Source organism: Notothenia coriiceps, unplaced genomic scaffold, assembly GCF_000735185.1.
Source record: "Notothenia coriiceps isolate Sejong01 unplaced genomic scaffold, NC01 NC01_scaffold00024830, whole genome shotgun sequence".
Classification (NCBI taxonomy): Eukaryota; Metazoa; Chordata; class Actinopteri; order Perciformes; family Nototheniidae; genus Notothenia; species Notothenia coriiceps.
In genome coordinates this window covers 311,452-328,643 of record NW_011357531.1, presented here as the reverse complement: position 1 = coordinate 328,643, position 17,192 = coordinate 311,452, and the positions used below count along the sequence as shown (strand labels likewise).

Below are 17,192 nucleotides of genomic sequence, written 5' to 3'. Positions count from 1 at the left end.
ATCTTCCTGGTCGAATGCACTTATTGTAAGTCGCTTTGGATAAAAGCGTCAGCTAAATGCAATGTAATTTAATGTAATGTAATGGTCCAGACATAGACATCAAACGGCAAAACACATTCAGTGTGCAGTTCCTTTGGCATTAGGGCAGGGATATCTAGATACTTTCCAAATGTTGACATAATGAATTGTGCTTCTTTTAAAGCAAGCAACGATGTTTTCAAATCTGTAATCAAAGTGGTCCGCAAAAACCCTATCGACCAATCAGATAACTTGATTTGACTTGTCAGTTTTATAAATATATTTACATTTCTTCCGTTACGAAACAAACTTACAGAGCTCAAGATGGAAACATGTAAGGGATAATGTGCTGCGACGCGGTCATTATGCCGCTTCGCGTCTGGCCGAACCACGCCCCTTAGCTGTGATATAATGAGCATATACCATGGCCTGTCGTGAGCTATTGCTTAAGTGTATCTTGATGGAGATATGGATTAAGATGCCAAAAAATAACTTCTAAACAATCAGAGAGAGAATTCCCCGGAGGATTGATAGTAAACACAGATATTTCTGGACCGACGGTTCAAGGTGGAGAAAGAAACAAGAGAAAGAAAGAGCAAGAAAGGTACCACGCTTTACTTGTAGGACACAAAGACAGAGCGTCAGAGATATATAATCTACTTCAAAGCATAAGGTATATTGTGACCATCATTTATAAAATGTCAGGTATGCACATAGTGACTTAAGAAACAGCCTCTTCATGCACCTTATATCACGTCAGCAATAATGGGTTTGTGATGTTGTACTCCCTTATACAAACTGTGAACAACGTTGGCAGTTGGCATTACCACACGTAGTGGGGTGGTTAATTGTTTTAAGAGACAAAAGAATAACATATTGATTATATAACAATCATCAACAGGAGCAAACTGAACCTCCTGATATTGTGGTGGGGGAATCAGAGTGTATCATAATAAATCCATTACGCAAGGCATGACCCTCTAACTGCTTATGACAACTTTATGTAAACTCACTGCAGGAGGGTCATTTACATTCAGTTTTACATACAGTGCTTAACAAGCTCCTAATCATCGGTAGCAACAAGATGTCATGTCTGGAACACATTTGCTTAAAAGTGCATATGTTAACCTTTTTACTCATCGACCTCAATCCACAGCGTGAGTCACTATTATTATTTAACACTGAGCATTGCCATGTTTCTCCTGATATGGCCATTAACTTCTCTTGTTTAAAAAAAAAAAAAAAAGATTCAGTCCATCCGCTCTTGAGTTTTAGTAAGAGAGCAGCTTGTAGAAATTGTCACCCCTCATGATTATTTTCTTACAGGCTGTTGTTTCGTCTATCAGGGTCGTTGCTTATTGTCCACATTAGTCTCTGTGCTGTGGCCCCTGGCTGAAGTGTCAGTTAGCGCAGGTGTGTGTTTTTCCTCTCCTCGTCCTCGTACGTTATGTTCTTGGACAACCTGCCATTAAGTTACACGAATAAACAACATTTTCAAACACATATTTAGCTTCGAACAGGCAGCTCAGCTCCTCATTGTGGGGTTCTGATGGGCTATTTCTCATGGTTGGGTTTTTGCACCCTACCATTACTCCTCAGGATTGAAATTCCCACTTGCTCAGATGCCGGATATTTTCTTAAACTTCAGACATTTGCAACACCCTTGAACATTTTGACATACTATTTTATTATAATTATAACAACTATTGTTTGTAAATTGTAAAAAAATATCTTTACTCTTCAATCTTTCTAGAATTTCACTTTTCAAAAATATCCTGATGAAGGAAAATAAGAAGACTGGACTACAGCAGGTCCCTTTGATATAAATCATAATAATGAATGGGCCACTCTTTCAAATCACAAAGATCTAACAGTTCAATTCAAGCTAAAATAAAGTTTTTTTTGTACTATGGTGAAGTTTGACTAAGACTGTTTACAACCATTATTAGTTTGGATGTTTAGATGGCCAGTGTACTGTTTTCCTAGCACATAGTAATGTCTCTTTTTGTTTTGGGTTAACATTGAAACCACAACATGTTTGTATGCTCACTCAGTAACATTTTCAAACAAATGATTCACTAACGAGGGGGATGAAACAGTTTGAGTCATCACCCTTCATTCAGTCAGTTAATCATGTTCTTTTTTCCAGACACTGTTATGAACCTAAATAGCTTTTTAAGGACTCAAACTCTCTCCCATTATAATTTATGCCATATTCATATTCGTTGTTGTCACTAGGAATGCTTTTACGTACGTGTTCGTGCATGCGTGTGTGCGTGAATGTGTGTGATGATGTCCATATGTGTGTGCAGTGATGATGTTTCTGCCTCTTGACCTGCCCAGTTGATTCTCAGTCTGAACTGCCATGTGGAGCCGATGACTCTATCCAGGGAACACAATCTGACATTAACAAAGAGTCCTGTCTAACGTTCCCTCTTCCACTTCTTGAATGTTCTTGGCCGGTACTTCACTAGACCCTTTTGTAACCTATTCCTTACATAGATATACAGCTGTTTGTCATAAAAAAAGGTTCTCCTTAAATGGTGGACCAGTTTGAGTGTCACCAGAAGCAGATCCAACTGGAAGACTGTGCAGTAAACCACATTCGACACAAACAAGTTGCTTCTTTCTTTGTTTCTTCTCCTCCTTTGCTGCATTTGCCTGCCTCATACTGAATAGGACTTTATGTTGTTCAATTCTTAATAATACAGAGATCCTTCTTTTTCTCAAACGGGAATACCAATATCCTTTTTATACGAATGGCAAACATTTATAAAAACATGTATCATTAACCAAGGAAGCCATATCATCTGTTAAAGTTGTACACTCACAGTAATACAGAGCTCTTTTTTTTTTTTTACCAATTTCTGAGATATTCTATCAATATTTTAAAGATATAAATCTGGAAAATCTATCTTCGATCATCAAATAGCCAGGAAGCTTTTAAAAGTGGCTCTTAGTAGAGCGTAGAGCTGGCTCGTTCATAGATGACAACATCTGTAGACAGCTTGGATTTACACCAATGGTGAGGTGACCCAGACTCACTGCAAAAAACCTGTCAAAACGTATTTCTAAATATTAGACAGACTCCTCAAACCACACATTCAGCATAACCCACATATCTTCCCTTCATCTCTCTGTTCATGTTCCAAACACCAAGTTTTCCAACAGTGATGGTGTAATACAGTATATCAGTATACAGTAGCTGTTAAGTATACTATCTAGTCGACGACTTTTTAGACGTCTTTATGCTCGTGCTTTACTGACAGTAAAGGACAGAAATGCTTTTGATCTTCTAATCTAACCGTCCATACGAAAACCAATAAACAACATTTCATATTCAAATCCCACCTATATGTGTTTAAAAGCTTAAAGGAAATATGAATATTACAAAAACAAAACACCATTAGACATACAGTATACAAATGCATCTAATGTGTATATCACCCTATTTCCTTATAAACTGTTAATGGAAAAAGCTCAGAAAAGGTAGATTTTGCTCAACTCACCACACTTTATTTCACAGAGGAACAGAAGTTCTCGTATTAAGAGCAGATGTGTAGGTCTAGCCAGGAGCTAGCATGTCCAGCGTACTAATGACTTTTGGATGTCTTTCAGGGCTGTTAAGACCACAACCTCTCTTCGATAGCAGTTTAATGTGATGTTTGTGCACATCCCTGCCCTCACATGGCCCACAGCTTTGCAGGCCAGAGACATCCTGTGACAGCAAATCGATGGCTGGTCATGAATAATGACTCACTAGAGAACAATTTGATCAATACTGCTCCTTTAACAGCTTACATGTCTACTGTCCTTTGTTATACAGTGTTTCAGGAGTCTCTAAACAGCAGTGTGTGAAATTAGAGGATTTCTTCATTTTAGAACAATCTTAAGATGTTCTTAAAATGAATTGGCTTTAACATCAATTCAATGGATTCTCTTTTTTAACCTGAATGCACGTAAACTCTTCTCTTCTTTTTAATTATAACACCTATATGCTTTAAAACCAAACCAATTACATAATGTCTGTTTTCTTTTCCAATCTCCACTTTTGCTCTCTGTCCCACAAAGACATGCCATAATGGCACAGCCACAGTAAGACCTGCTTAGCAGCATATCTTCAAAGGAAAATACATGGATTGCCTTTGACAAAGGCAATCCATGTATATACAAAGGCCATTGCAATTTGAACCATTTTATAATCAACCATAGGGCTTAGTGGCTTGGCTCTAAAAGAAGCAGTATATGTTTTGCATTTAATTATTCATAAATGTGATTCAATGCTGTGACAAATTGAACATGATCATTTTACAGGACATAATGAAGTATGAAACATTTGTGTCATTGTTATCTCTGACGCAGCATCCCATACTGTAGGGAGCATATCCTCCAGACATGAGATTGGTGTACTGTTACGACTGAATAAACGGGTTTGAACTCAATTGCACGACTCACACAGGTTTTTACAAAAAAGGTTTTATTCAAACCAAAACTTCACGACAGTGGGAAACAAAAACTAAATCACTCTTAACGAGGAAAAACAGTATCAAAACAAAGTCGTTCTTGATGAGGAAAAACACTAACAAAACAAAATCACTTCAATGAGGAAAAAACACTAGGAGCATGAAAATAAGAATACTTAGACAAGACGTGGCTCAAAGCTCTGCTTGGGATTCTTTCTGGCATGATACGCTGGTAGACTGTCACAAGAAACGAAACGAACTGGCACAGGACAGAGGGAGACGAGGACAATAAATACACCAGGTAATGGGGAACAGGTGGAAACAATCAGGGGCGGGGTCGACAATCACAGGAGTGGGAGACACACAAGGAAGGGAGGTCAGAGTATCTGAAACAGAGGAAGATTACTATCAAATAAAGGGTAAATCAACTAGACCTAAGACAAAAAAACGCTTAACGAAACTAAATAATTGCGAGAGAACTGACTATAGTCCTAGACCAAGTCTGACATTTGTGATCTCTAATGTTCCAATAGACAGGTTTTAACCCCAACATACTGTGTAAAAAGGACATTTCATCCATTATAGCAGGAAAAGCAAAAGTAAAAACCAGTACACATAAGGGACTAAGCCAGCCCTTTCTCATTGCAAAATAACCATGTTATCGTTACACTGTGACAATTCCACTGCAGAAAAACTGTGTTTAATATTTTACACTGGCATACATGTTGTTTCATTTTTTGCAAAGTGCTTTTAAGAGGGAGAGACCGAAGCCATGGCTGACAAAAACAACATGGGGACATTTTGTGATCAACACACAATGTAAATTTCTTTACAAGCAAATGTTTGTGTCTAAATACAAAATAAAGTCAGAAGTCAACTACTCATAGAATCGAGCACTCCACCTTCAGATCTGACATCCCTTGAGAGACCTTCTGCTTCAGAAACAAGAGCAAAGCCACATGCAACACTTAACACTGAGAGTCCATGCGTGTGGTGGCCATCTCTCCCACCCTTACCAAGCACAAGGCGTTAACTCAGAACATGCGCTTCAACAGGATGTGAAGTGAAGTGAGAGCCCTACAGAGACTTCAGCAGGCTTTCATCATTGTTTTAGTTTACACATGCCTATTTATGTAAAAACATGTCTATCAATTTATAATCTACGTATGATCCATCAAAACAATTCAATTAGAACAAGGCTGCCCACACCATGTAGATCACGGTTCAATTCCCTGGCTTGACTGAAGATGGGGGTTGGACCAGGAATGATGGGCACTCACTTACTAACGCAACTACAGATAAAAAGCAATAACTTGCCAGTAAGGTTAAATTAAAAAAGGATCATCACATAGTGTGACTAGTGATTCCACTTCCATTTGAAACAACAAAAGTAAAATCAGGCAGGCAAAGCCCAGCTTCCTAGGTTTATAGAATGATAGAAGGTAGCAAACGCCCTTTGTAATTCACACCTCAGTGGAAGCCACCACAAGCACGCTGCAAGTTCCATTGCATCATCTAGTTGTCAGTGTGAATGCATTATATCTGAACCTGTTGGTGGAAAGTAGCAAGAGGGCATTTATGGCTGTGTCAAGTCAACAAACTGTTGACCCTGAAGAAAAGCCAGCAACCCAAAGCTGCAGCTCTGACAAAGGTTCTGAAATGTGCCATATAGAGAGATAAGCTATTAATTCTTATTCTCTATATAGCCTTTGCAAGTTTGTCAGAAACGCCTACAACTTATTCTTNGGGAACAGGTGGAAACAATCAGGGGCGGGGTCGACAATCACAGGAGTGGGAGACACACAAGGAAGGGAGGTCAGAGTATCTGAAACGAGAGGAAAGATTACTATTCAAAATTAAAGGGGAAAATCACTAGACAAAGACAAAAAAACACTTACCGGTAACTAAACTAACATAATTTGCGAGAGATGACATGAACCATCCATCCAACAGTGTCGCACAACCCTCTCATCATGGTGTTGTGATGACAGGCTGTCGACGTCCAGATCAAACCAACCCTGGAACTTTGGAGAGGAGTAGAAAAAGTCAACAAAGCTGGCCATGTGTACATGTTCCCATTACCCATCAACTCCCTGCCAAGATCTTTTATCAATAGCAAACTCCACAGCTCAAGTACCATCGGGCATGAGATCTTTGTCAATCAGGTCCTCCAGCTACTGCCTGGTGCGTTAAGAGGCTCATTGTCCAACATGAAGGCACTGTGACAAAACAGGAGACTAGGCAGGGGGAGATAACAAACAACAGACCAAATATATTGCCTTTTTTCTTCGAGAATACATTTCACATATAATATATGTGTTATGTTGTGTTCTTACTTTGATGAAAGGAAATGACAGACATGATTTCCCAGGGATGACTGGGTTCCTTTTGCAGATTAAATTATTATCTTGTTTATTCAAAATCAAAGATCGACAATCTCAGGAAAACTGGAAGGGAAATGGGATGATTTCATTCCAACCTGTGGGGAAAGTACACACACACGGTCTGACATACCTCCCTGAGTACACTTCAAAATGACACATTTTATGATCATTTGAAATATCTTCTGACCTTTTGTCAAGCTTCTTGTTTGCTAGGATGGATGAAACATGACATCTCCAAGTGGATTACTGCAGAGGGAGACTGCACTATCAAGAAAAATTGTCTTGTCAACCAACCTGTTAAAACAAGAACTATCCTCTCTCAGGAAGGTGAAGAAGTGTTACCACAAATCTGACCCTTCCATCACCCTAAGCAAGTAGTTGCAGTCCCTGTTTGCTAATGTGAACCCACTGCTAGAGATCTGACAGCATTATTGGATTTAGAATTAAGATTTAAACCACAGATCCAAACAGTTTACCAATCTTGCTTTCTCATTTATATAAAAACCATCTAACTCTGATCCGAAATGTGACCTGGAAAAGTAATTCACTTTTCTCTTGGCTAGACTACTGTACATTTTCTAGAAGTTAGTTTTGAATGCAGCAGCTTGGCTTCTCTTTGATTTTAACAGAAAACATCACCCAAATCCATACTTCTGTCCATCAGCTTTAATAAATAATTGTGGTTTTTAACATTTGAGAGCATCATGCACAGATCTATTCCCCGCTATATGGCAGAAATATAAATATAAGCCATTCCTCAGCCCTACAAATGCTTTCGCGCCTTACAAAAGATTTAACACTTTACCCTCAGGACTAAGGAATAACTCACCTCTCAACATGTTCTCCAACTTTATGTCGTGGTGACTGTACACTCACACATGCAGACATCCAGAGTAATGGTTGTGTCATTGTTTTCCTAATTGTCTGTCCTTTAATTGTCATGGATCAGTGCTTATGTAATCTTGTTAGGGCTGCTCAATTAATCGTATTTTAATTGCAATTACGGCTTGCTACGATTACGAAAACAACGTAATCGAAATATAACGATTATTTTTTTATTATTATTATTAATTTCTTTTTTAATTGGATTTTCAGTTGAGTTATGCTTAATGTTCAGGGTAATCAACTGTTAAAAACATACTGTTCAAAAAAATTTCTCCAATAAATTGATGTTTTCAAAGTAAATGGATAATCGTTTTTAATAATCGTGATATCAATTATTGACCCAAATAATCGAGATTATGATTTTTGCCATAACCGAGCAGCCCTAACTCTTGTACAGTATATTTTAATTGTATTTGCATGAACCTGCCATGAACTGCAGAAGACAATTACCCTGTGTAGCTTAACCTGGCCCTTTTGCCTGATGAACTCAAGTATTCATGTTGATTTTCACATTTGTTGCATACATTTTTTTATGCTTTTATTGCTTTAATTCTTTTTTGGTGTCATATTAATCATGTTCGAAGACACTCACATAGAAGCTATTTTGTTATTAGGATTCAGGTCTTGAAATAATGAATATCAGGACATTTTCAAGGATGGGAAAAGGCTTTTTTGAAACCATGAGTAGTTTTATGATTTTGTAATAAAGTTGCACGAAAAAGGTTATTATCCCCCTACAAGGCTGTCAGAGAATTTGAAGGAAGTCTCCTGATGTACTTGTGAATATATCAATTTAGCTGCAATTTCCACTGTGCCAGTTGCTGAGGCTCTATCCATCGCAATCATAAATTACAATGAGTGAAATGGTCCCAGAAGCCCAATGGACATGACTCTAACTTTGCTTATTCAAAGGCAAAGTCCATAGAGAAAACACCTAATGATTAGAATTTACAAGGTGGCACAGAATGTATCTATATGTATTGCATGAATCTGTTAATATACTGCATCAGGAAACAAGGGAGTACAGTATGGAAAATATCATACTTGCAGTGTTCTTTGACCAAGCTGTCATTATCCTTACTGTACATTCATAGATCCAGCTTTAAGGGAATTCAGTCATTCGTGTTATCTGGCGGAGGGACTCAATTTTTCCAGTTATCCATTCGGATCTGCAGTTATTCTGTTATTTCGGTGTCAGACCACTATTGATACGTGACAGGACATATTTTCTAAATAATATTCCTCTTATCATGCAAGCCTGGCATTTCTAATACTTTAAAAACTGGCAGAATGTATTGATTTGGGTGGGGTATCAATATCAATTATAGTTAGTATATACTACTATACATTTCATTCAAAAAAGGCCCATGTGTGCATAATATATATTTAAGTGTGGAGACCTTTACAGTTTATGGTTGAGACAAGCAAAGCATCAGCAAGTTTCTCACCTTGGATAACTTTAATGATGTATTTAGATGTTGGTTCCAAGCAAGCCACACTCAGACCTTTAGAAGGACAAATTGGACTGTCATTTCTCTGAGCTCATTTCCTTTACAACTTCTCTGGTACACAGGAAGGAGCCTTCTTTTCTTTCACAACTTCACACATTTTGCTCAAGGTGTCTGCTGCAACCGCCCTGCCATGTCTGTCTACCCCTTTTGTCTTTTAAATGAAAATAGGAAGTTTATCATTCTGAACCCACAGCATCATCACTACCATAGAGTCTGCATGTAAAGTAAGTTTAATTAGGTTGAGATCTATTGATTGGGAAGACTATAGCATTTGAATTACACCTATTCTTATCAACGGCATTCAGTGACCCCTGTTCACTGGGACTCTATTTCAGCCAAGGCTTTGGATCTCTGTAGCTAATAAAAGCCTTTTTGTACTCCTTTTTGTGGATTGTCTTTCATCAAAGACATGATAGTGTCTCATTATACATATTCCAATCCTTACATAGTTTATTTAAAACCTTATCATGTGAAATTGAAATGTATTAAATATATTAGATTTCTTTTTTTATCCACATACAGTTTTTGTCACTCAAAAAATTATGAAGTTCCCTGGATATCTCTTTCCATGAAAAGCAGAAATGTGTCATCTACAGTCCAAAATGTGTGTATTGATCAAAGATGTGATTTTGTTAATGAAACCATTTTAATAAAATATTATTGAATGTATCCTTTAAAATGAGTGACAGATCTTGCAAACATGACGCGTCTGTTGAACAGTTGATGGACGAGGTACCTTGCAGTCTGAGGAGCATTAACTTCACCTGGGCAGAGGCTAAAAAGCTATTTCAGAGCAGGGAACAATCGCTTCTACAAACTAACGTTTTTTGAGAGCTTTGGAAAAAAGACTCTTCTTGGGTAGTCACCAGTCGATATGAGGTAAACTTTGTTCCATGCTGGTCAGAAAGTTAGTCAGGAGCCGCTTGTTGTTACTGAACTTGAAAACGTTTTCCACTTGCCAAACAGGGTTCCATCCACATGAGACTTTTTCAATTTCACCTCAAATAATAGAAAAGTGGTGTGCTGCTTCCAATTTCGCTGAATGGCATTTGGAAAACATCTGAATTGTGCAACACAACTATATTGTCATAAGAATTATGGCATAATTGACGGACTAAAATAATAAAAATTGACTTCAAATTCAGTTTTTTGTCCCCAAAGTAAGAGACCACTCTGCTGCCTTCAATTCTGTGAGCTCTTATTTGACGTTTTTATATAAGTGTTGTCTTTTACATATATTTATTTCTTCTTCTTATGTTGTTAACTAGATTAATTTAATACAGTGATATTGACAGGTATACATTGTTGTTGTGTGTTTAGCATAAAAAAGGATAAATGACCAGTTTAGAGTTGTGACTGAAAGTAGAAACAGAAAATCAAATGTCTATTTTCATCAGCTACATTACCAATATTCACAAATGACCATAGCAGGTAACAAACAACTTGGCAAGAAGGCAACTTTCTAATTTCAAAGATCAGATTTGTTCTTCACTTTGCAACTTTGCTTTTCAAATGTGATCCCCTCTGATCTTTGGGGCAGTGCCGGCAGCAACATAATATTTGAAGTGACAAATACAGAAAAGGAAAGCATTTTCAACGCTGTCCACAGAAGTGTGGACTCTGTTTTGTTTCTAAGCAGTGACAGAAGCTTTCAAAATGCAATTTGTAAAAACATCAACCTCCCCTCACGTACACTTTATTGTTTACATCTTCACTTCGCTATAAGACATTCTCAGTTGTATTGTATCTTCATATTTGTATATGAAATGCCCATATCATGTTGGACATTTTAATTAAAACACTGTCATTTCCATTAAGGGTAAACTGTTTGTTTAACTCTACGCTGAGGGCGTTTATGCTTCACAGTTACAACTTTACAGAAATGACAGAAAACAGTATCCGTTTCCATTTTTCCAATACATTGATTAGAAGCATGTGTTTGTCCATGTGTTTCACTAAGTAGGACATGTAGCAATCTCTGAGGCTTTAGTATGATTAACCTCAGTGAGTGGAAATCTTTTCTACACCACACCACGTTTTGCATGTATAGTAACCATTCAAAGCAACACTCAAAGGTTAGGTTGATATATAGTGCCCTCCTGTGGTCAAATTGTAAAACACACACATGCAGGCAGTCATGATGTATTTTGTTTCATTGCCAGTCATTTCTACAACAATGATTTGATCATTCGATTGTCTGATCTTCATTGCGCCACAAATGGCCATAACAACTGAAACACTAGGAAAGTCCACAGCTAAAAACATAATAATGCTTAACTTATGCTTAAAAACACACATACATGTATCATCTCAATGCCATTATGATGTAATCAATGACATTAGTTTAAATCAGTCAAGCATTAGAAGTTTCAGTATCACAAATTGAGATTAACATTTTCATAACAAGAATACCACTGTGTCTTTCCTCGATGTGATTCCCGAGCTGCTCTGAAGAGTGGACAGAGAGAAAATCAAACTGCTGTCTGAGCAGGCGAGAGGGTGGTGTGTGCCTGTGGGCACCACATCAGAAAAAGGACAATTTTGCTAAAGTGATTCAAGATGCCTTGCTTGAGAAAAACAGCTTCTTGGTAAAAGGTGATAACACGTCCCTATGATGATGTATCTCTGCCTGGGGACTTATCATGAAATAATACATTTCAATAATTCCACAAAGAAATTGCTCACAACTACGACAAGGCCAGAGTTCAACAAGGGTTCTATAAATCTGTCAAATACGATAACACATTATCGTATTTAAGAGATAATGTTAGCTTTTGGCATTTGTTTCCTATCTGTTACCAGCTGGTGGTTTTCAAACCTCTCAGACCCTACAGTATTTCCCATTTGAAGATAGTTTGTTAANTAAATGGACTGTACTTATATAGCGCTTTATCCAGTCTTTAAGACCCCTCAAAGCGCTTTACATACTACATGTCATTCACCCATTCACACCCATTCATACAGAGCAGTGTACCTTACTCTAGGACCTAACATTCACACACCGTTGGCCATGCCATCGGGAGCAACTCAGGGTTAAGTATCTTGCCCAAGGATACATCGACATGTTGACTGCATGGGCTGGGATCGAACCCACAACCTTCTGGTTGAAAGACGACCACACTCCCTCACAGCCACAGTCGCCCTATGTGTTACCAGCTGGTGGTTTTCAAACCTCTCAGACCCTACAGTATTTCCCATTTGAAGATAGTTTGTTAAACGTACCACTACTAATACATTTGATGGCCAAAAGGGCCCTCTGGCTGAAAGATAAGCCCCAAGTTGTCACAAACTGTTTGCACTCCTTTTATTACATTCACTTTTTTATTGGAACTTGAGTTATTTTTGTAATGTTGTCATACTGTGGCTAAAGCCAGTCATGTTTGCCACTGATAAACTTTACTTCCGGATGCAGCAGGCCACAAAGTGAATGTCAAGTGTGAAGCTGTCACTTTTTTTTGTTTTAGTTCGTATACACCGGAACTGAGTGTGCTTTGAAAGACAAGGGATCAAGGAGGAAATAAGAAAGCAGACATGGCTAACAGTTTCTCTTTAATTTATTACACACTACATACCTAAAAACATCATAACTTTAGTTTAAAAGTTTAAAGAGGAGTGAGTCTTTACATCTACTTTACAATGGCACAGAACTACATAAAGACAATCGTTCATAATCACAGTTCAACTTTGCTGGCAGCACTGTTAAATGCAACCCAAAATGTGGCTTCCTTGCTTCTCCTGTTATTTTCCACTTTTTGAAACTGCCTGTATTGCTTTGATCCATTCCTTTCTTTCTTCCACGGTAGCAGCTTGGAGGAAGTAATGTGTCTCATCGGAGGTGATGATCTCAAAGAGGTTGCCATCAATGTCATATTTCTTTGCTGAAACCCAGGAAACGGAGGTAAACAGCAATTATTCCCCCTGGTTACAGCAAGGAAGCAATGTGTTCTCTGTGACAGTGGCCCAACTCACCATCAGGCACATGTTCCACGGCGGTAATGACAGACCCACGGAGATGAATGGAGCCCAGAGGGTCATCCCCCTGACACAGGGAAGAGACATACAAGTTAGAAAATAAGAACAAGAAAATGAAAGTGAGTAAAACAAACTCTAATTCCTTATTCATTCAGCTTGTACAAGTTACCTTTGTAGGGTCATAATAATGCACAAAGGCAGGGTCGTCTCTCAGTATGAACTTTCGCACCTTCCAGTTTTTCCTCTTATGTCCCTGTGATAAAATAACACAAGCTTTACCCATTAATTTGACCAAACAGTGAAAAAAGTGGCTTTGTGTTAAGACAATATGTTCAGGTAATTTAAAAGTGTGATAATAATAATAATGATAACTTAAATGTATATAGCGCCTTTCAGGGGACCCAAGGTCGCTTTACAGAAAAACAGAAAGGTAACTACACAACATAGTCTAAAATGATCCTTTATAAGCGAATGCAGTGGAATAAAAGCACTTTCTGATTCACCTGTTTGAGTAAACAGCCCTGTTTTACAATGTTTCCTCTGAACTCTTGCTTCAGAAGCACATCTTCATCACTGGAGTAGCCTTCACAGAAGAACCCACTGTCTGCCTGTCAGATCACAGCCATTTAAACACAGCACACATCAATCACGTTTCCTCATTACAAACCATATTTAATATGCAAAAGTCACTTACAAAGTAATAAAGAGCAGTTGTCTGATCTAAGAAAACAGACTGTTCTCCACTCTCTGCTCCCTCTTTTGACAAGTCACCAGCAGGCTGGAGAAAACCCTCGTTCAGCAGCCCTGTCGCCAACATCAGGGCCTCAGCTTTATTCCTAGATTTCTCCTTTGAAATCAGCCACTCTACCACTGTCGCACCTGCAAGAAAAACAGACAAGTTGCAGAAAATAGCGGGAACATTTGAAAGAAAAAATATTAACTTAGACAACTGTACCTGTGAAGCAGTGGTTGAAGACTCGATTCTCCTGCTCCAGTTTTAACTCTTTTACTCCATCATCCTGGTCTTTCATCAGTGTGTACAGTTCCCTGAGTAAACACAATGACCACACTGTCAATATGTCTTACCAAGGAAGTATCACTGACTATCTACAGTATTAACAAAATAAAGCATGGAATTTGAAAGGTAAACTGACATCTAACTTCTTCCCTTCACTTCTTGGTCATGTATTTTCTCATAGCATAAACTAATCCATAAACAAGATCATGCTAGAATGATATTGTAAACTAAGTTATAGTTTGTATGACTTATTCCCTTGAATACTTTTTGCCTGTGAACTGTAAGCTTTAGTCTTCTTTCAGAATATACAGTATGTGGCCTTCAAGTGCCTGTTGAAGATGTGTACAGCTCAAGACAGTTTTTAAGAGTCAACTGTATAAGTTCAGCCAGCCAAGTCATTGCTTCAAAAATGACATATAACTTTGACTGATCACTGATTTTCTGTTATCACTGCAATACATTTGACTCAGTGCAAAAGGGGAAGTTTGACAGCTGGTGTAACAACAGTATCTAAGATGGGGGCCATACATAGTTCAGGATCAATTATTTGAATAATGTAAATGAATGTATTTCTCTTCAAATTATGTTTTTTAAGCACAAATGAAGATGTTACAGAACATACGTCAGGTTGACTTTGTCAGGCAGGCGAATGGAGCGTCTTGTGGACTTCCTGGCAAACTTTTTCCCCCCCTCTAGGCAGGTAATGGCTCTCTTCATGTCCTTCACCCAAAACTCTCTCTCCTCCACATGTGAAGCTTGGAAGAAGTGATCCTGCTTCTTGCCTGTGGTAATCTTAAAAACCAGCTACATAGAACATTGTTATTCAGACACTGTCACATTTTCAGTTTTCTGTTGAGATTTGCCTTATATATGAGGATAATTAACAACAAACACAGCTGCTAAAATGAATAAAACGTTATGGGTTGTCTCAAATTAATTAAATCTTCAGATTGAGTGTCATAAATCTTAAAAAATGATTGTAGTCCTGAAGTCTGTTTCTAATCCTACTCCACAATGACCGTCATTTTCACAGCTCTAATCCTTCAATGCTAGCTGATTTTTCAACAGCTATACAAGACATTTTCTTACCATCCTCTTGCCAAAATCCTGGCAAGGACTGATGAGCGTGGCTCCCTTTAGCGGGATCATCCCTTTTGGAGATGAGTCTGTTTTCTTTTTGTAGAATTCCACCCCATCTTCTGACAGCACTACCCACACCGCCTTCCAGGAGTTGAGCAGTGTACCCTGTGGATCAAGAAGGCGGTTGACAACAGGCAGCCTTGAGCAAAAGTGTGAGGCCTTTTGTACATTTAACAAATCTTTGAGTCATATTTATTTTTAACCTATTCTTGTTATCAATAAACGTACACATGTCTGGTAGTTTCAAATCCTCAGGAGAATTTATATTTTGTTCATGAAAAATTCCCCAAAAAGTTTTTTTTGCTGAAATGTGCCTCTATAAATGTTCCTTCTGCTTTGTCTTCTGTTTCATGCATTGAGCAAGCCAACAGGTTTGATTTTATTCAGCACTATGCAACACAAAAAGTATCAACATCATGGAGTTCTGGTAATACAAAAAGGGAAAGTAATTACAGGCTTTGCCAACCCCTTCTTTTTAATAATTTGTTAATATGTTACATTTCATAATCATGCCCTTTGCGGCTTGCAGTATTCTCCTCTTTCTTCACTTCCTCTGGAAAAAGAAGCAAGTTGTTTTCCCGTTTTAACTTTTTTGACCAAAGTGTGATTCTGAGAAATGCTAACATTACTTATTCTAGGAACAAAGTCTTCCGAAAATATATCTGCTGTGAACATGTTGGTTGCTTTCAAGCATTACAAGAACGCTGTGTGTGAAACTGTGGCTGTGCTCTTTAAACTCAACTATACCACGTTTAAATAAAACAACAGAAACCTGTTCAACATAGGAAATAGGCACCTGCTCCTAGTGTCATTATTATTCACAGAAAAACCACTTCCGTCATGATATCTCAATGATCATCAGAGAAGATAACCAATAAGGCTCGTTCCTGTCATGCACATATAACCAGTTTGAAAAGAGTTTTCATGGCATGTTAGGGGTGTTGTGAAACTAACACTTATCTCGAACGAGAAAACTTGTGAGTTTGGGTTTAAGTACTGGATGTGTGAAATGTACACATTCTCACTGCACTTTCTTTTAAAAAAAAAAAGTTTGAGTGTGGGAAATGGCTTAATGAAGACACATTGTTTTTAAAGTGTGGTCGTTGTTCTTAAGTAAAGTAGTTGGAATTAATGTTGTTGTGTTTCATAGTAATCTTGTAAACCTCTATATCTTAAGTATTCTCCCCCTGTGTCAATCTGCTGTTTATGTCGGATAAATAAAACACAACCGCTTGCCTCTAAACAAAAGCAGGAACTTCATTTTTTTCTTGCAATGTAAAACAGAAGTGTGTAGTTTTGTATTCAGATAAATTACACATATGTTCCTCTACTTATATTTATCAGCGCTGTTTGCTAAGCTCACTTCTACTTTGAGAGGTTTATTAATTCATTTTGAAACAGGCTGGCTAACAGATGCAATTGCGACAGTGTTCCTCACCATGTAGTAGTCATGTCCTCTTATGACTTCTTATAAATCTTCAACATTCTTCAATTTGATCTCCTTTAAAGCACTTTGTTTTGCTATTGTATTACTTTGAATTTAATATTGTTTCATGTAGATGCTAATTTGCACTCTTGTTTCACTATAATACCAATAGTTACAGTGTTTACTAAACTTTTACGTTCACCCATGCGATCATAAATTTACCCAAGTTCAATTCAGTTAATTTTGTGAAGAGTATGTATTTTTTTACCTTTTTCACCAAGTATCCTTCTCTAATCTGCCGTGGCTCCATGACCCTGCTGTCTGCTGCTGTCAGCTTCAACTTCTGTCACTTCTTTGGTATTTCCCACTAATCAA

General features: G+C 37.8%; 1 protein-coding gene across 1 annotated transcript; it reads right to left on the bottom strand.

Moving 5' to 3' along the window:
• Nucleotides 1–12,797: 12,797 nt before the first annotated feature.
• plek (pleckstrin) lies at nt 12,798–17,192 on the bottom strand. Its single transcript, XM_010783213.1, has 9 exons — nt 17,086–17,192; nt 15,341–15,496; nt 14,874–15,055; nt 14,189–14,280; nt 13,928–14,112; nt 13,737–13,841; nt 13,403–13,486; nt 13,231–13,300; nt 12,798–13,139 (listed from the first exon to the last, which is right to left on the bottom strand). Exons 1-9 carry the CDS (start codon nt 17,125–17,127, stop codon nt 13,000–13,002), a joined length of 1,056 nt encoding a protein of 351 aa, XP_010781515.1. The 5' UTR covers nt 17,128–17,192; the 3' UTR covers nt 12,798–12,999.